Source organism: Moschus berezovskii, chromosome 6 (genome assembly GCF_049115385.1).
Source record: "Moschus berezovskii isolate FMDL1 chromosome 6, NW_MosBer_1.0, whole genome shotgun sequence".
NCBI classification, from domain to species: domain Eukaryota; kingdom Metazoa; phylum Chordata; class Mammalia; order Artiodactyla; family Moschidae; genus Moschus; species Moschus berezovskii.
The window spans coordinates 103,087,654-103,108,416 of NC_142465.1; the positions used below are offsets into that span (position 1 = coordinate 103,087,654).

General features: G+C 45.3%; 1 protein-coding gene across 4 annotated transcripts in view; it reads right to left on the reverse strand.

The window, feature by feature from the left end:
- Nucleotides 1-20,763, reverse strand: part of ETV6 (ETS variant transcription factor 6) — a 284,029-nt gene that overhangs the window by 28,416 nt on the left and 234,850 nt on the right. For 3 of the 4 annotated variants that reach the window (XM_088837320.1, XM_088837317.1, XM_088837318.1), the window contains one exon: nucleotides 9,450-9,584. The exons of the other annotated variant lie outside the window; for it this stretch is intronic. In XM_088837320.1, the coding sequence (XP_088693446.1) occupies nucleotides 9,450-9,584 (135 nt within the window). The remainder of the gene's footprint in view (nucleotides 1-9,449; nucleotides 9,585-20,763) is intronic. 4 annotated transcript variants of the gene reach the window in all.

Genomic DNA, 20,763 nt, shown 5'->3' on the forward strand with positions numbered 1-20,763 from the left:
ATGCAGCTAAGACTTCCCACCGACCCTGTGGGTGCCCATTTCCTTCTCCCATCTCACTCAACTCCCCTGTCACATTCAGTGGTCACTGAATTCCCCCGTCGGCCCCGAGAAGAAAACTGCCCTAGCTTGGAGTGCAGGATTCACACAGGTCTGAGGTCAAACACAGTAAATCCTCTGGAAGCGTCTAGAATTTTATAATCATTGGGTGAAAGGGGTTGAAAGAAACTAAACATGGGAATTCCCTGGCTGTCCAGTGGTTAGGACTCTGTGCTCAGTGCTGAGAGCCCAGGTTCGATCCTGGGTTGGGGAACTAAGATCACACAAGCTATGTGGTGCGGCCAAAACCAAAAAGAAACAAAACAGGGGATGTGTAGGGCTCTGAGGCTTAATCTTCATCACTGTGTGTGGGATGGCCTCCAAAGGGCCACCCCTGTTGGTGGTTCAGTGCAGACAGTGTGGGCAAGTCCACATCAGCCATACAGGAGGCTTTGTGCTCCTGGTTGGACACTGGCTCCGTTCTTTGCAGGGGGTGCAGAGGAGCTTCCCTCTGTTTCAAGAAAGCCCCACAAGAGAAGTGAATGGAGAAATCAAGGGATCAGGCTGCAGATAAGCCAGGTGGCCATTTGGAGGTAAACACTGTGAGCCATTTACAGGGAGAGGCTAAGGCAGCACGAGGGTCAGAGGGGAAAGAGCAAGATGACATCATCAGAGGACTTCCTTCTCTGGAAGTGAACACAGTCCCCCACTAGCCCCCTTGTGTGCATGCCTGCTAAGTTGCTTCAGTCGTGTCGACTCTTTGCGACCCCATGGACTGTAGCCCACCAGGCTCCTCTGTCCATGGGATTCTCCAGGCAAAAACACTGGAGTGGATTGCCATGCCCTCCTCCTGGGGATTTTCCCGACTCAGGGACTGAACCCATGTCTCTTACCTCTCCTGCGTTGGCAGGCAGTTTCTTTACCACTAGCATCACCTGGGAAGCCCTCTGAGCCCTTATCTCAAAGAAATCAGGTGGCATTTCCCAAGGGGTAAGAGGAAGGATTGATGTTGAAGCTGAAACTCCAATACTTCGGCCACCTGATGCGAAGAGCTGACTCACTGGAAAAGACCCTGATGTTGGGAAAGATTGAGGGCCGGAGGAGAAGGGGATGACAGAGGATGAGATGGCTGGATGGCATCACCGACTCAATGGACATGAGTTTGAGTAAACTCTGGGAGTTGATGATGGACAGGGAGGCCTGGCGTGCTGTGGTCCATGGGGTTGCAAAGAGGCGGACATGACTGTGCAACTGAACTGAGCCGAAGAGGAAGTCTCCTGAACTCTTCCTGGTTACCGACAGAGAATTAGTCCTGTGTATGAAGGGTCTCTGGACCCTAAAACGTTTAGCTCAATGCAGCAAGTTAGCCTCTGGATTAAGGACAGCCTCCACACCCCTGGAGGACAGAGGAGGCAGGAAAGGGGCATGGGTCCCCCTCACAGGAGGCCGATGATACAGACAGATGAAACGCAGTTCCGGGCACCACCCAGGGTCTCCACGAGGTCCCGTCACCACCTCATTCTGCATCAGGGACCGGGCCAGGGGTGAAAGGTCATGTTGCCCTGGGCCTTGACACATAAGAGGCAAAGCAGGAAGCGGCGGCCCTGGAGAGGAAAGCGGGGTGAGGAAGAGAGGAATGCGGCTTAGTGCAGAGGGAAGTGTAAACTGGTGCTTGGGTGCTCTGACACCAGGGACAACAGAAAGTCCTGGGGGGACCTTGGTACCGCTGCTGGACTCCACAGTCACAGGGATGAAGGGGTAGCACAAAATGGTGACTGTCAGAGCTGAGGGTGAGAGGAGACGGACAGATTAATGGAAAGATTCCAAAGGTTCGTGGGGAACCTGTCATGTGTGAGGTACACTAGAGTAGGCATAGCTTATTTTCAGAACATCCTGTGTTCTCGATTAAGGCTGGCACTTTAAATGTATTTCCCCATACAAGTCCTGCTATAGATGGCACCTGGTTAACCCATGAGGAAGTCCTAGGGTAGTGGTGTGGGCAGGGAACAGGCCTTTCCTATGTCTGGATGCAGAAACTGGGTGTTTGCACAAAGTACATGTTGTTGCAATAAAGGGAATGATTAAGAAAATTGGAATCAGAATAGCATCAGTTCAGTTCAGTCGCTCAGTCGTGTCCGACTCTCCGTGACCCCATGAATCACAGCATAGGGAACTGTAATTAATATTATGTGATAACCTATAAGGGAAAAGAGTCGGAAAAAAAATATATATAGATATATCTATGTCTGTCTGTCTGTCTGTCTACATGAGATTTTTGTCCTGTTAAGTCCATTTATCCTGGGGCAGTCAATGATCCAAATGGGTTAATTCAGTCCAATTTAGTATGAGTTTTTAACATCATTAACTGAAGACACACACTAGGGTCTCAAAAGTTACCTCTGATTTTTTTGGTTTACATATCACAGCTTCAAGTATAGATAGTCCCAGACATATGACGGATTGACTTAGCAATTTTTTGAATTTACAATGGTGGGACAGTGATACGCATTAGGTGGAAATGACACTTCAAAATTTTGAATTTCAGTCTTTTTCCGGGGCTAGTGATGTACAGGAGAATACTCCTGTGGTGCTGGGTGGCGGCAGTGAGAACAGCTCTGTCAGCCTTGTGATCTCCCCTGTACCCAGATGACCATTCTGTTTTTCACCTGCAGTACAGTGTTCAATAAATTACATGAGATAGTCGACACTTTATTATCATCATTAAATCTTCTGGCTGCACTGCACGGCATGTGTGATCTTAGTTCCCTGAGCAGGGATTGAACCCAAGGTCCCTGCATTGGAAGAACAGAGTCTTAACCACTGGGCCACCAGGGAAGGCCCAACACTTTATTATCAGACAGACTTTGCATTAGATGATTTTGCCCAACTGCAGGCTAATGTAAGTGTTCCCAGCACGTTTAAGATAGGCTAGGCTAAGCTATGCTGTTTGACAGGCTAGCAGTAGTAAATGCATTTTCACCTTAGGATATTTTCAGCTTAAAGATGCATTTATCAGGCTGTACCCCCATCCTAAGTCTGGGAAGATCTTTATTATGAAACAGGAATATTATAAGCAGGAGTGCTGGGACCTGCCAATCTTTTGTACCCCATTCAGAGAATCTGTCTTGGCATCCTAATCTCCATAATTTTTCTACTCATTGTTTAATCATTTGTGCTATTTTCAGGGTACTTGCAAACACACAAAAAAACTAATAAAAACGTTATTCCGGTCAGCTCATTGATGTTGCAGTGAAATGAACACAGGTGCTGGAGCCAAGCAGGCCTGGGGTTAAGTCTAGCTTTGCCACTTGGTAGCTATGTGATTTGGAGGCAGGCTACTTAAGCCTCGACTGTCTCATCTATAAAGTGGAAATAATATTACCCTCTTCATGGAGTGGTTGTGAGGATTAAATGATTTAAACATGGAAAAACTTACATGCTTAAAAGGGCCTGACATACAATGAGAACCCAATAAATGTTAACGATTATTTTGGGATTATGAAGTAGATTCATACACCTCATCTCCTTTAATTATCTCATTAAAATTGTAGAAGAATTCCTTCCTCCAGTCTTTGGGCAGCTGGATTTGATGGATGAGATTGTGGGGAGGGAAGTGGGATAATGTTTTCCTCAGTAAAACAAGCATGTAAATAAAATTTCTGTGGTCCATCCCAGAATACAAGTCACCCTCCCCACCCTACACAAATAAATGATTTCTCTTTATTATCTGGGCCATGACCACGGGCTAGCTGGAAGGAGAACTGAGAATGACAGCACACTGACACCTAAAATTTTCCATCCTCACTTCCAGTTTCCATATTCACCTGGTGGCAAGGAGCTGCCCCAGAGCAGAATTTTCACCTTAGGACCACAACCATGCTGACTGCTACAGAAAGCAATGACGGTACAGCAGGTGCGAACAGTTTCAAATTCAAGTGATGAAAAATCACATCCCAGATGGGAGCACAGGAGAGGGTGGGACTGAAGGGCTGACACTATAGGGGGTCCCCCAAAGAGGTTCTGAGATGGGAATATTTGAGAAACACAGATCCTGTTCTTCCTCCCTGGAAGCTTGTGCATGTCCAGTCCAACATGGGTGGCTCTACTGAGCTGGTCTCATTCAGAGACCAGTCTGGGTCAGAAGCATATTTTAATTGCTCAATGAGCTTTTAGGGCATCACTCATTCAAGCAGTTCTAATACCAAAGGACCAGTGGCAATCCAATGTATATTTTGGGACAAAGCTTATCTCCTTAAATATTCCATCGGAGCCCAAAGTCACTGCTTTCAGAACCCAAAGTATCAAAAGAAGTTAATCATAACTGTGTGTAACAAAATAACTGTATTTTATAAGCATTTGTAGGGGCTTCCCTGATAGCTCAGTTGGTAAAGAATCTGCCTGCAGTGAAGGAGACCCAGGTTTGATCCCTGGGTCGGGAAGATCCCCTGGAGAAGGAAATGGTAACCCAGTCCAGTATTCTTGCTTGGAAAATCCTAGGGACAGAGGAGCCTTTCTGGCTACAGTCCATGGTGTCGCAAGAGTTGGACACAGCAACTAAACCACCACTACCATGACCATTTGTGGGTCTGAACTTTCTAAAGATGTTGTGCCTCCTGCTTTTGGTGAAATATGTAGTCTCCTGCCTGCATAGCTATCTGTTGTTGTTTAGTTGCTCAGTCGTGTCCCACTCTTGCGATCCCATAGACTATATGTAGCCTGGCAGGCTCCTCTGTCTACGGGATTCTCCAGGCAAGAATACTGGAGTGGGTTGCCATTTCCTTCTCCAAGGGATCTTCCCAACCCAGGGATTGAACTCATATCTCTTGCATTGGTAGGCAGGTTCTTTACCTCTGAGCCACCAGGGAAGCCCCACATAGCTATCTAACTTACACCTAACTCATCTCATGCAGATAAAATGGGTCACCAACCAAAGAAAAACAATCTATTTAAAATGAGGTTTTCACCATGAAACAAGCAAATGACGCTACTCTTGGTTTGACTGCTAAGACAGGTAATATTATAAAAAGTTCTTGATAAGATGAGATAAACGAGAATTGATGCTCAACATTTCTGAGCATCACCAGATAGGACATTGTTGTGTTTTTCTGGATTTTAGTTGCCCATGACTCTGAAGGTAGAGAATGTGTCTTATTCATCTTTGTATCACCCAGGGAGACTCAGTCCTTAGGACTTGAGAGTTCTAAGATCTGAGACCATTGGGTTGAATTTCCTGTCTTGTAACTGGGGTGACTAAGGGAGAGAGAAATGAGAAACTGAGCCGTTATGACTGTTACAGCAGGAGAGGATTAGAACCTGGTTTCCTGATGGCCAGGTCCCATTCTTTAAAACATTATTTCTAAGCTGACCATGTGTCTAGAGTCCCATTTCACTGGCATAAGTGTCTGGGTACAGATGCAAAGTTATATAGTTATCTTAGTTATATAATAGTGCCTTCTCCAGTCCTTCTGTAACGATGTAAGAGTAAAAATGTTAGTCCCTCCGTCATGCCTGACACACTGTGACTCCCATAAACTGTAGCCCACCAGGCTCCTCTGTCTATGGGATTCTCCAGGTAAGAATACTGGAGTCATTCCCTTTTCCAGGGGATCTTCCCAGCCCAGGGATCGAACCTGGGTCTCCCACACTGCAGGCAGAGTCTTTACCATCTGAACCACCAGAGAAGCTCAGTAACTAAGTAAGGGAAGAGAAGAAAGCTGGTTCTCCTGGAGGGAGGTGGTAACTTGAGTACTGCTCAGGCCCAAGTTATAACACACTTGTAGAATAGTGTACATCACAGAGATAATGGATGTTTACAAAATGAAGGACCTGAATTCATAGGTCACCTTTGTCTCCCATCAGAGCCTCTGAGCTAATAGTGACCTCCTGGCTTGGCACTGCCATGCGGATGCTAGTACAGAAGGCGAGATTGCGTGTAATGGGGTATTTGCAAGGAACTGTTGCTGGGATAAACAAGATATGCTTGTCCTGTGATATAAATTCCCACTGTGAAATCATGAATGTCTGAATTGGTCAAGTCGATGGCAGTGATGAGGTAAGACATGGGGGGAGGTGGGGTGGAGGAGTGAATGAAGCTTTGTGTTTCCATGTCTCTGCACGCCTCACGGTGCCAGCCTGTTGAGGGGCTGAGTCGACTCTCTCTGGAGTGTCCTGTTCTTTCATTCTCAGTTCTGTGTCAAGTCAACAGCAACACACTTTTACATTGTTCTGTAACCCCAATTATGTAACACAAATCATTGGGTATGTAATACTGGATGCTTATAATTTCATTTTACAAACTTTCTCCCCCCAGGATCAGATCTTTCTGTATGTTAACACATGCCCATATTAATGTGTTACCAGGTTTCCCTGGTGGCTCAGACGGTAAAGTGTCTGCCTGCAATATGGGAGACCCGGGTTCGATGCCTGGGTCAGGAAGATCCCCTGGAGAAGGAAATGGCAACCCACTCCAGTACTCTTGCCTGGAAAATTCCATGGACAGAGAAGCCTTGTAGGCTACAGTCCATGGGGTTGCAAAGAGTTGGACATGACTGAGCGACTTCACTTCACTTCATTCATGATAGAAGGGCTTCCCTGGTGACTCAGATGATAAAGAATCTGCCTGCAATGTGGGAGACTCAGGTTCGATCCCTGGTTGGGAAGATTCCCTTGGAGAAGGGAATGGCAACCCACTCCAGTGGTCTTGCCTGGAGAATTCTTTGGACAGAGGAGCCTGGGGGGCTACAGTCCGTGGGGTCGCAATGAGTCAGACATGACTAAGCAACTAACAGTTTTTCTTTCATTCATGATATAACAGTATTGATCCTAGGGCCAACTCATGTTAAGCTGGATATATATTTTCTTTGATGGAAAAGAAAGGAAAGGTGGTTGGAGGTAGGGACCTTGTACACACCCATTCCCCTCTCTAGCTGGTCCCTTTCTGCCACCAAATCCACCCATACATCTGGAGTTCTGGGCGCCAGCAGGCTTCTCATATCACCTTGTGCCTGGTACAACTCTTCTCACGTGACCCCATCTGACAAAGACCTATGCTCCTTTCTGTGTGTCCACCTGCTTATGTGAGAGCAGGTGAAGGAGCAGGGCAGGTAGCACGATCGTGATTCCTGGCCAACAGCTTGATGGAACCGTCTCTGAGAAGGCGCTATTTTTAAGGGCAGGTCTGAAGCAGAGCTATCTGGTCCACAGGGCGATTGATCAGCCTTGGCCTCCTTAGCTCCATCCTTTTACCTACTGAGTTCAATACTGCCAACAGCACAGCACTTGAGGGCATAGCTCACTAGGGCATTTTTGATAGTGCATTTGTATTTTCTTGGTGGGAGACGGGCTTGGAGAGGGGCTGGCGTTCCCTACTGATTGGCTCTTGCCAATGAGAACAACAAACACACCTGCTCAGGAGTCAGGTCAGGCTGAGGGGAGGAGGGAATTATCATGAGCTGAGGCCATCGGCCACCAATCACAGCTGAGGATAAAAAAGGGAAGAGAAATTCCAAATAGGAGTTTTCCTTTTTATAAATAATGAGAAAAAGAGAGAGAAAACAGACAAAAGGACAAAGAGAAAACAAATAAAAGACAACCCCACCCCCAACTGGATTTCCCAGGTGTCACTAACGGTAAAGAACCTGCCTGCAATGCAGGACGCGTTGATAATAAGAGACGCGTGTTTGATCCCTGGGTTGGGAAGATCCCCTGGAGAAAGGAATGGCAACCCACTCCAGTATTCTTGCCTGGAGAATCCCCATGGACAGAGGAGCCTGGTGGGCTGTAGTCCATGGGGTCACAAAGAATTGGTCACAACTGAAGTGACTTAGCACGCACGCACCACCCCCAACAAGCCATCACACACATTTTGTATCTGAAGATGCAGCCTACACACTCTGCTTCTGGCCCTAATATCAAGCTTCAGTAAACTCACCTCCTGCTCTCTGGAGTAGCTATTGGCTACTATGCAAATGGGGCAGGAAGGGTAAAAGAGCAGAGAAACCAAACTGGTCTGAGAGGCAGCAGCTTAATTCAGCAAAGGTAATGCTGGGGGAAGACAGGCTGAGAGGCATAGGCAGGGAGCCTACAAGAAGCACAGGTTTATTCTCCATCACCGAGCCGAGGGGACCCGCTGTGAAATGCTTGGCACACGAAAGAGATGCTGGTCAGGTCGCCTGGAGCCAGGCTTTGTTTTGTGAAGTGTTAATTAAGAAAACACATAACTTCTCATTTTTTAATTTGCCAACACTGAAACAAAAATAGTGCTGCTCTGGGGGATGCTCCATCAGTTTAAGGAAATGCCTCTAGAAAAACAAACAAACAGAAAACACAGGGTTTTAGGCCCCTCATAATCTGGTCTGAAGGATACATTTAAAAGAATTACTTTGGTTTCCAATTCAGGCAGAAAGATGTGGAGGAAATCCTCCCAGGAGGCCTGATACATTGCAGTTCAACAGAACAGGGAGCAGAGGAAGATTTTTTACACCCTATTTCTGTCCCCAAACACCTGCTGTGGAACTCTGTCTGGGGCCACAATTCAATTCTGGTCTTTTGTTCTGTTTTCAACCAGTAATTTGATAAGAACCATGTAACTGGCCAGAGCAGAGCGTTGCCTGGAACATCTGAACTAAGGCCTTCCACCGGACACACGGCAAGACGCCGCCTTCGGAGCATGAGGATGAGACCTCCCCCGGACCCCCATCGAGTTCACAGGGTTTGGGTCTCCTCTCTTTCCCAGCATATGTGACCCTCTGCTCAAAATCTTCAATGACTCCCCATTACTTTGCTCCACAGCCCAGAAATCAAAGTTCTCTCCGTCCTGCTTCTAATCTGACCTCCTTGGACTGGTTCTACAGCAGCGAAATGTGGATCACTGTTGAGACAGGGGGATGGCTAACAGGGCTCTAGTTAGTTTATTCTCCCTATTTGGGGTCTGTTTGAAATCTTTCTTCATCAAAGGTAGGGGGAAAAGAAAGATAAGCTCTGTAAACCCAGTCACGTGATTGCTCTCTATTCCAAGGATGTAACTCCATCTTGGGTCCTCCTGGAATGTTCCTCCACTTCATTCCTGCTTATCAGAACTTCAAGGAGTCCTGCAGGCTTCCTCCTTCGTGACGCTGAACCTGATGCCTGCACTGGCTGTCATCTCCCCTTCCACCGTCTCTTTATGGTGCCTGTTATAGCTACTTTTTGTTATTGACATGCGTATCTATCTCATCTCCTCCCCGAGACTGGGAGTTGCAGAGAACCAAAGAGAGATCTTATTCACCTTGGCATTTCCCCTAGGGTCTCAAACACAGTCAGTACTCAATAAATGTTGGTCAAATGAAAAACAAATCACGTGAATAAGAACAGAGAGACAGCGGAAGCTCTGGGGTTGGGCTACATCTCCGATGAGAGAGACGCCTCCCGGGTACCTTCTTCATGGTTCTGGTGAAGGATGACTTCCTGCTGCGTGTGTATCGAGTTCCCGGGGTGGAAGAACGGTGAGAAAAGAATCCGAGGTTTCCTCTGCTTCAGAATATGCTGAAGGAGTTCATAGAGCACATCACCTAGAGAGAAAAAGGAGAGAGAAACAGGGAAATGGGAGTGTTCCATTCAACAACTATTTGATGAGCTCTGACTCTGCACTGGCACTGTCCTAAAGACATGATGTTGAGGAAGGTAGGTCTGTCCACAGGGAGCTTACAGGGGATAGGATGTGGCACTAAAACTCAGAAGGTCAGAGCCATGTGGGACTTTTTAAAAGCTTTTTTGATTATGAAAGTCATATACAAAAATGGAATAGGAAGGGAGAAAGAAAACAAAAGTCATCTATAATCCTATTCCTAAGAAACAAGAACCCTGTTAATACTATATACAGTATGTTTTTGCTGAAGAATTGATGCTTTCAAACTGTGGTGCTGGAGAAGACTCTTGACAGTCCCTTAGACAGCAAGGAGATCAAACCAGTCAATCTTAAAGGAAATCAATGCTGAATATTCACTGGAGGGACTGGTGCTGAAGCCAAAGCTCCAATAGTCTGGCCACCTGATGTGAAGAACTGACTCACTGGAAAAGACCCTGATGCTGAGAAAGTTTGAGGGCAGGAGGAGAAGGGGGTGACAGAGGATGAGATGGCTGGATGGCATCACTGACGTGATGGACATGAGTTTGAGTTAACTCCGGGAGATGGTGAAGGATGGGGAAGCCTGGCGTGCTGCAGTTCATGAGGTTGCAAAGAGCTGGACACAACTGAGCAACAACAACAGTATATGATATAGTTATAGAATTAGAATCAAGCTTATCATAGTTGAGTATCTTTTTCCCTCCACATCATTTAACTGCTTTAGTAACTGCAATATAACAGCCTGTCTTAGGGATGTACCAGACTTTATTGGAAACTTAAATTGTCCCAACTTATTGCTATTCCTTTTATTTTAAAAAAATCCTTTTTGTATCTATTTGCATTTCAGATTATTCAAAGAAGATAAAGTCATTAAGAATGAAAAGTTTTAATGTTTCAATGACAACTCATGGATTCTTCATAGAAATCTTCCCAACAGGAAAAAAAAAAAAGTGCCTTTTTCTCATCCACCCCAATTCCAGGCAGGAAAAGGATAAATATGGAAAAAAAAATTTACAAGTCCAATCAGAGGTGCTAACTATTAATATTAAAGATACCCTATAATGAACTAGCATATTCTGGGAAGCTCAAACTTATGCTTCCTTCTAAAAATACACACAGGCATTGCTCCCAGGTTCCACCATCTCTAAAAATCATCTTTGGATGTCAGCCTCTTGAAGAGGGTGGTAGGGGCTGGTTTGAACTGGGGGCTTTCTGTGCTGATATATTTTGTATTTGAAGTGTCCAATGAGTAGTTAATTAGCTAAAAAAAAAAGAAAGAAAGAAAGAAAGAAAAGCTGTCCTGGTCTTGTCCCCCTCCCTTTGACTTAACTCCAAGTTCAAAAATGCAGGTGGGTGCCTCAACACCCCTTCGACGTGGGTGATTAATCTTAAAAATACCGCAGGCTTTTCTGACTGTCCCCCTACGCCCTTCCACACACAGATACGCAGTCAACAATTGTACCAAACAATGGGCTTTTTGTCTCTAATTTTAGCCATTTTTAACAGATACTTTAATTCACAACTTAATTTAAGTGCATATTTTGGGCTATTGCTAATTTTTTTTTTTCCCTTCAACTCAGCCTGAACCTGAGAAACACTCCAAATGAATTCCTTTGTTTCTGCAAACTTCTGCACCTTTTCTATCTGTACCAAATAAAATTCCACGATACCCCGTCCTAAGTGATTCCTGAGATGCCCTTGGGTTTCGCTTTTGTTTCTTCCTCTATCTTCGAATTTTGGTCGTTATATTAATATAACTTACTGCCACTATCAGGGAATGGCAACCCACTCCAGTATTCTTGCCTGGAGAATCCCACGGACAGAGGAGCCTGGTGGGCTACAGTCCAAGGAGTCAAGAAGAGTTGGACACGACTGAACAACTAACACTTTTACTGCCACTACTTATGACTGTGCTCAAACAGAGCAAACAGCCTTTAAGAACTGAAGACCTTATGTCATTGGGTCTTTCCTTTCACTGACACAGGCGAGGAGCCGCATAGATGATCTGAACCAGACTTGAGAACGTTGTGTGTCTAAGGGAGAGCGATGACACACAACTGCGTGCGGCTGGGAAAGGCTCGAGCTCATCTAATTCAGACCCAGTAGTCATGGTGATGCTGTCGCTGACGAGATGAGGATACAGAGCCTGAAATACCGTCCTATTTTAATGATTCATATTTTAATCGCTCACAAAAATAAGTCCCTAATCAACACTTTGTTTCTTGGGGTTTAGCGTAAATGCCTTCCTGAACTTTTCCTATTTACATGGCCTCGCATAGCTGGTGTTCTATCCCGTGGGTTTGAGCAAAGCTTTATTTCGGTAGTAGCCCGAGAGAAAACGAAAACCCTGAAAAAAAAACACAAAAAAGTGTTCCAGATGATTACTAAGAAAAATGGGCAGTAATTAATGTGCCCATTTAGAAAGGGGAGGCCAGGAAATGCAGATTGAGTGTGTGTGAGGGTGGCGGACTCTGCTGGTTTGGGGGCGGGCTGGTGTCCGGGGAGGGCCCTGGGGCCTGGGCTGCGGGACGAGCCTTGCTGCACAAGGCGACCTTGAGCAGGTCCCTAAACGTTCTGTGAAATGCAAACAGCCCCCTCAGAGGAGGATGTGGAGCAGCAGGTCTGGGTGCACGTGACACCTGGCCCCCCCCCGGAGGTCACTCCAAGGGCTCTGAGTGGGGGCGGGCATCACTTTCTTTTCCATCTCTTTATGGGCACAGAGAAAGCAAATCAACAAAGCAGATGGCCTTTAAGTTCTGCAGGCATCAGTTCCTCATCTGTAAAACAGCATTATTAGCAGCATCTGGGCTTCCCTGGTAGCTCAGCTGGTAAAGAATCCACCTCCAATGCAGGAGGTGGTTCAATTCCTGGCTCGGGAAGATCCCCTGGAAAAGGGATAGGCTACCCACTCCAGTATTCTTGGGCTTCCCTGGTGGCTCAGACAGTAAAGAATCTGCCCGCAATGTGGGAGACCTGGGTTCAGTTCCTGGGTTGGGAAGATCCCCTGGAGAAGGGAATAGCAACCCACTGCAATATTCTTGCCTGGAGAATTCCATGGACAGAGGAGCCGGGGGCGGGGCTGGGCTACAGTGCATGGGGCCACAAAGAGTCAGACACAACTGAACGACTAAACACAACACAGCACAGTAGCATCTTCCTCCCAGGAGGGCTTCCCAGGTGGCTCAGTGGTAAAGAACCTGCCTGCCGAGGTAGGAGATGTGGGTTCGAGCCCTGGGTTGGGAAGATCCCCTGGAGAAAGGAAAGGAAAGTGAAGTCGCTCAGTCGTGTCCAACTCTATGCGACCCCATGGACTGTAGCATACAAGGTTCCTCCGTCCATGGGATTTTCCAGGTAAGGGTACTGGAGTGGTGGGTTGCCATTTCCTTCTCCAGAGGATCTTCCTGACCCAGGGACTGAACATTGCAGGCAGATGTTTACCGTCTGAGCCACCAGGGAAGCCCCTGTAGAAGGAAATGACAACTCACTCCAGTGTTCCTGCCTGAGAAATCCCATGGACAGAGGAGCCTGGCAGGGGTCACAAAGTGTTGGACGTGACTGAACAGCTAAACAACAACCACTACCTTTCAGGGTGCCTATAAGGACCCAACGAGGTAATCATGTAATACACGCATCACAGCATCTGACAAACAGTGAGAACCCAGCAAATACCAGTTGCTGTGTGACCGCCACTATCTCCACTATTATTAGGTATTATTAAAGTGGTTTAGGACAGACCTGTGGACCCTGAGGGAGAACAAAGCAGGAGTGTCTGGGTCATGGCCTCGTTTATGTTCCCCTTTCAGAAAGGGCAAGGTGGACTAGGCCATTCCCCCATCTTGGTCTCTCCAGACGCCTCACCCTGGCTTGATGGGCTGAGCAGGGCCAACCTGTGCTCTGCCCTGTACTTCCCCAGGCCCTTGTGCTGCCTCTCTGCAGCCTTTCATCCCAAAATTGGCAAAGGGAGCCAGGCAGAGAAACCTTCTCTCTGAGTGAGTGGGGGAGAGGAGGCGGTCAGGCAGAGCTCGGCCAGTTCCGTACCTAAATTGCAAGAACTGGTAAGATGGCATTCAGAAGTGATACCTGTGACAGTTAGCTAAAGGTGGGGGCCTGGGCCCAGGGTCCCAGGTTACAGAAAAACATAATTCTAAGGCCGCAGAGTACTGAACCAGTCCATCCACAGACATGTTTCCTTGGCGACCAGGAGCTCAGTTGGGGAACGTGGCTGGCTTAGCACAAACATCACTACTCTGGGGCAAAACCAATCCGCTGCGTGTGCCTGGCAGGAATATTTTGTGCCTGATAATGACTTGGAATCTTAGGATTCTACAAGTTTCTTAGATGGATTCGAACTTGTGTTCAGCAAAAGCCCCCTGCCAAGAAGTAGCTTTGGCTGAGTACTTCCGTGATGGGCAGCTGGCCACAGCGTAAGCAAACCATTTTTGGACAGCTCTAGTCGCTAGAAGGTTCTTCTGTTGGACTGGAAGCTGGCTTCCTCTGTAATCTCATGTACCTTGGTTCCTAGTTTTTGGCTTTTGGAGCATCACAGCGTGGGTGTCCCGTCTGCAACAGTTTCCTAAATAAATAAAGGTGCCCCCCCAACCTTTTTCATCTTCACTGGCCCCCAGTTCCTCTAGCACCCAGGATGCTTTCTGGCCACATTCTGAAAATTGTCATATACACAGGAGATGACATCTCAAAAGTGATAGTAACAAAAAGATCTCTGGAATAAAGAAGATATTTAAAAAGTTTTATTTATTTGCCTGCTGTATAAAGAGTATGAGCCACAGTGCTATATATCTGACAAAGCGAATGACCACTGGCCTGAATTCAAGGCACTTGTTCAAGAAACTCTTGGCCTATTCAATCCTTGATAAATCTTCCCTGTCTTCCCAGAAAAGAAATAACTAGTACTAACCCTAAAAGATGCTTCCATTATACTAAGCAATGAAACCAAGGCTTTTGTTTAAGAGAGACAATAGCTTTTGTTGGTTTCTCCCTCTGTCTTCAAGCATACACACATGGTTCATGTATCCACACGCACAAGTGGGTTTGCTGTGAAGCTAGTGAGTTTCAGGGGCCTTCGTTTGCATAGTCCCATGAAAGGAAACCTAGGGGACTTTCCTACCAGGCTCAGTGGTTAAGGATCCACCTGCCAATGCAGGGGTCATGGGCTTGATCCCTAGTTCAGGAAGAGCCCACATGTCCATGGGGCAACTAAGCCCCTTCGCCACAACTACTGAAGCCCACACGGCCTACAACCTGTGCTCTGCAATGAGAGAAGCCACCACAATGAGAAGCCTGCGCACTACAACTAGAGAGTAGCCCCACTTGTCACAAGTAGAGAAGGCCCGTGACAGCAACGGAGAGCCAGCACACCATAAATAAATAAATAAAAAGGAAACCTAGAACTGCGTGTCTTCAAATGATAACTTCAGGTCCTATAAGCCCTAGATACATGCATACACACACACAGAAACCGACAAACTAATCACATACACAATTTTGTATCAGTGACCTTGATGTTAAAACCTAGGCATCTAACTTTGAGAATCCTAAATTCTATTGTTTTATTTGCAATTTGTTTGAAACAAGCAGTAGAGAGAGTGAACAAAAGTGCTGCAAATTGCCTTAGCAGTTTCACTAGTGTCCGAAGACCAAGAACATAAAGATGCTGTTTAGAGGGTTAAACTTACCTAAGTTTCTTTTCTTTTGGAAGAAAGAGCTTGGGCTCTGGAGCAAGGGAGTCCCGGGTTTGAATCCTGGTTCCTCTATTCATCAGCTGCGTGTCCTAAGGCAAACTACCTTTTCTCTCTGAGCCTTAGTTCAAGGCTTAAATATTCTTTTGTATCAAATGCGAACAATGCCTAGACTTGGCAGGGCTGTGATGAGGATTAAATGAGATGATGTGAACAAGCGTCAGCCCCAGGTCTGCTCTCCTATGTGCTCAGGAGATGGTACCCCTTGTGAGTATGATAATGATTAACTGACATGTCTCCAAAAAAATCTGCAAACTATTTGCTCTGCTTCAATACTTTTTGTCTTTCAAGGACACACGTTAAGTTTCATAAAGTCACAGTCATAAGAATGGAATTTTTTCCCCAGCTGACATCATTTCATAGACATGTTTCTAGTTCACCGTGTCTTTCCCTGTCCTAGTGCACAGTGTATCTTCAACTTCTTCCTGTGGGTTTCTTCCCTTTAGCATTTAAGCAGCCTCAAGTGTTTTCTGTCTTCTACACACACACATACACACACACACCCTACGCTGTCCTCATCTTCCCCTCCAGGTGCCGTCCCTGTTTCTCTTCCCATTGCAGCCAAACTTCCCCAGGAGCTGTCCAACTCTGTTATCACCACGCCCTTCTCCATGCACTCACTCCTCTGGGCCCTCTGGTCTCCACCCCAACTCTCTCCAAAGTGCTCTCTTTTTTTATTTTAAATTGAGGTATAGCTGCTTTACAATGTTGTGGTGGTTTCTGCTGTACAATGAAGTGAATTGGCTAACCACGGACGTATTTGCAGGAATCGAGATGCAGATGTAGGGAATGGACATGTGGACGCGGGGTGGGGGAGGGGATGAACTGGGAGACTGGGACTGCCGTGCGTGTGCTGCCACGTGTAACGTAGCTAGCTAGTGGAAACCTGTCGTACAGCTCGGGAAGTGCAGCTTGGTGCTCTGTGATGACCCAGAGGGGTGCAATGGGGGAAGGTGGGCGGAAGGTACAAGGGTGCTCTTGCTGAGGTCACCTCCAGGTCGTCAAAGCCAAAGGGCGATGTACCTGCCTCTCAGCAACATCATCAGCACGAGTCACTGTCTCTCCCTTGCTTAGAACACCCCACAGCTTCAGACACGCCTCATCTCCTGGTTTTCTTCTCTCCCGGCTTCCTCACCCTTTAAGGCTCCCAGGCCTCTCATCGCCTTTCTCCTGGGTAATCTCAGCCCCTCCATGGCTGCCGTCAGCCGGTCTTCACTACATCTACTCAAGTCAGACCCTCCTCCTCACCTTCAGAACCTTCAGTTACTCCTACACACGTCCTCTGGCCCGTCATCTGGGCACCACACATCTTATACGTTTGACATAAACGCCTTTACAACCCTCGGTGCTTCCCAGTGCAGTAAATCCCCAGCTGACTGGGTCAGAAAGCAGGACTCATCCTTGCTCTCTCCATTCAACACCACCAAGTCTTCTAAATATTCCTTGAATCACCTGCTTTTCCCTGCTGGATGTCTTAGTTTCAGTCACTGCCATTGCGTCTACCGACTGCCCTATATCTCACTTCTCAGTTCTGTGTTTCATCATGCCAGTCTCTGCTTCAGACCGTGAATGGCTTCCACCTGTCTTTAAAATAACATTTAAAGTTCCGAACATGATCCACGAGGCCTGTATGACCTACTGAAGTGTCTCAATGAATGGCTGTAAAGCTATGGTGTATTCCTCTATATTCTCCATATTTTTTTAAAGCCCGTCAGTTCCCTACTGGGGGTGGTATGGGCATTTCCAGTTTTCACCGTCATGAATAAAATTACTAAGGGTATCTTTTTTGACTCCCTATTGGATTGCTTCCACGGGATTTTTCTTTTCCTAAAACGGTGTTATCAGTGAAAGGGTATGATTAGTTTTAAAGTTCTTATTATACACTGCTTATTCTCCAGAAGAATCAGACCAATGCAGAGTGTCATCGACAGGGCTACCCAGAGCCCCTCCCCGTGGGGTTTCACAGCGTTTACCTTCTTGAGTTCAGTAGGTTTGAAGCAGAATCTTCACATTATTAAAAACTGGCTTTTTTCAGAGGTGACAATTTACTATATACACATCCTCCTATGAAGATTATCAGAAGTAACACATTCTTACATTTGCAAAACATTCAGAGATTTTAGTTTCCTCCTGACCAGTTACAAAAAAATAACAGCATATATGGTGTGGGAGGGACACTATTCAGATTTGTCAGAAAACTCTCTGCTGCTCTTTTCCGCCTGTGACAGGTTCAAAATGACGTCTGAGGCCTCAGTCCCTTCAGTTTCACCATAAATTCAACAGTGAAAACACCAGCTCAGACACAGGCCTGGGAGATCCCACTGGTGGTCTAACAACATTCTCATCGTGGGACTGCTTGGCATTCCAGCTCTGCTCTATCTTCGTTTCCAAGCATTCCACTCAATCCATTTTTATAGCCTGATTGAATTACAAATCTTATAATTTAATACAGAGTGCTTTCTGTGACCATAAAAATAAATTCCTCTTTCACTTAGGAACAAATATTTGAAATTTATTTGATATCTATGTCTTGGACACAGAGATCCTGGGGGAAAAACGGGAGCAGGTTGTGGGAAAATTGGGCTATTATATATATACCATATATAGCTAACAAAAATATTTTATATATATTTAAATATTTACTTATTTATTTATTTGGCTGAGCCAGGTCTTAGCTGCAGCCTGCAGGATTTTTGGCTGTGGCATGTGAACTCTTAATTAGTTGCAGCATGTGGGATCCAGTTTGCGGTCAAGGATTGAACCTAGGCCCCCTGCATTGGAAGCATGGAGTCTTAGCCACTGAACCACCAGGGAAGTCTCTGAATATGATATTTAACAGGAGACTCACTCAGTTAGGAAGACATCTAGAAAGACAACTGCCTTTACCTGCATACAGAAGATAAGATAAGGTAAACCAAAGAATATGTTTGTGAGAAAATCTAAATATTGTGACATAAGTATGCACTGTCAACTACAGGAAGTACTGTATGTTTCACGTGTTAAAATATGACTCTGCATAGCAGAGCGATCTGTCAGTCACCACCAATATTTCACCAATGGGATAAACGAAATGCTAACAAATTCCGTGAATTTCCTGTAATTGATTTATCTGAGCATTTTGCCGATGGGTGATACATATATTTTTGGCTTGTTTTGCTCAAAGACATAGGAAGAGGAGAGAGAGGCAGCTCTGGGTATCTTCAGTCAAGGGTTGTGTTTGTTGGAACTCCCACACTTTAGGGCTAAAATTCCCCTCTGTGACCCATGCCCTCAGACCCTGTGACTTGAGACTAAAGTAGCCAATGGGCTCAAGCCAGCAAACCACCTACCACTGCTTAATAGAGATTAATAGGTAGGTTGGTTTCTTAGGAAACATATGTAGATACAGACCAGTATTTAAGTTTAACCTTTAAAAGAAATTTTACTATATCTGAAAGTCACAAGCAAAGCACATTTCCAAACAAAAAGATTCTGGTGGGCTAGAGAGGAAAAAACACTTTGTAACATCACACTCCAGTATGTTAAAAATTCATTTACTTAATAAAACCCCAATACATTTTTTGCTGAATTAAACTGAAGGAACTTTGAACGTTTCTTGTTTTTTTAAAAAGCATTGATAAAAAGTCTAATATGAATTAAATTAATAACACTTTTTGTTCATTTAAATAAGGGAACATAAATACATCCCACCTGAGTATCTTGCAATGGATAACTCTAAATGAGTGTTAATATCAATGCTAACTTGTCTGTTCCTTCTGATTAATGTTTTTTCTCAGAGTTTCAAAGAGGTCAAGTAACAATTGGTGTTATTCATTTCAAGGCATTCAATAAATTCATAAAATTCAATGAAATTCCTTTGAATTGAATTATCCCAGACCATTTAATGTGATAACTACCCAGTCGCCCAAGGACTAGGTAAAAGAATCCTGTCTGGGTGAGGTTTGATAAAATAGAGATTCCTTACACTTTTCCCTTAACTTTTTGAATATTATAAATTTGTCATCCTGCTATATCCTGATTAGGTGATTATTTCAAAGAAAAGCTACCATTTATATATTCAACCTTGACATTTTCTGTTGGAGATGATATCCTATATTCTGAACGTTCCATTTTAGTCTAGTGGTTGAAAAGGGAGGACCTTTGTCCTAAAGTGGACAGCATAAATGTAGTTTGTTTAATTGGTTGGAGCATGTGGGGTTCAAGGAGGCTACTGTTTTTGACTGAAGGTATCTATCTTAATAGTTCAACTAATTATAACTCATCGAACTCTTGTTCTCTCCTGTCTACATATGGGATGAGTTGTGTCAAGGAATGTTATTTCTATGTACCAAGAACATAACTCTGGGTGAGGCCAGGCAGGAAACATGGCCGGGAGGAAGCTGTAAACATCCATTCGTGGTGATGGACCATTAGATCCTTTTGTTTCATTCTAGCAACACTATGACTCATGAGAAGCTGCTGCTGCTTTGTCTTAGGCAGCAAAAAAGACTAAGGAAAGACAGGGAAAAACTGGGTAAAGTCTAGGTTTTTTCATGGTATACAGTCATGAAGGAAACCTAAGTATCTATTTACTACCCATAGGTGGGAAGCCGTAATGCTTACTCAAAGCTTAACACTTTCAGTGGTTGAAGTTGGGTTGAACTATTAACAGAGTTTGGGATCCCCAGGTTGAAAATTCCATTTTATGGACAAGGAAGGTAAGAGCAAACGAGGTGATGACATATGTGGGAGAGACATGTGTAGAATCTGGACCTTGTGACATCTACTACGTTGGAGACAAGAGCAAAGTGGAGGTCAATAGAAGCAGTGCCAAATGTTTCACATGAGAGAGAAACAAGATTTTCTATTTATACACTGTCTACCTAAGGAGAAGGTGAGCAGGTATATCACGCCCTCATCACCTTGCTGGCTGGCTACCTACCTCATGGGAAGGGTCATCTCATCATCTTCTTATTTCTGTCTTCCAATTCCTCTGACATTACTCCTGTTCTGTGGCAAGTTTTCTGATAGCCCCTACTGGCAGGTATCACCGTGATATTCTGTCCATGGCTTTCTGGTTGCTGCCTTAAAATTAAATTTCCTACAGCATAGATTTATCTCTAGTCTCAGCTCGATGTAATGGGGGATGCTCTGAAATCTATTATTCCCAGCTTGGCCTGGCTTCTGTCTCAGACTTCTGCAGAAAAGGGCACATCTTCCTGAATGTTCTGGCATCACTTGGCCAAAAATGCCAGGATAGCCATTTCATGCCTAAAGCATATTATTTTGGTGTCACTGATTCCGTTCTGGACTTCAGTGTCTCAAATTAGGACTGAGGCAGTAGCACTGTACCTAGTTTTCCTGCTTCTAGTGACCCAGTGAATCTAC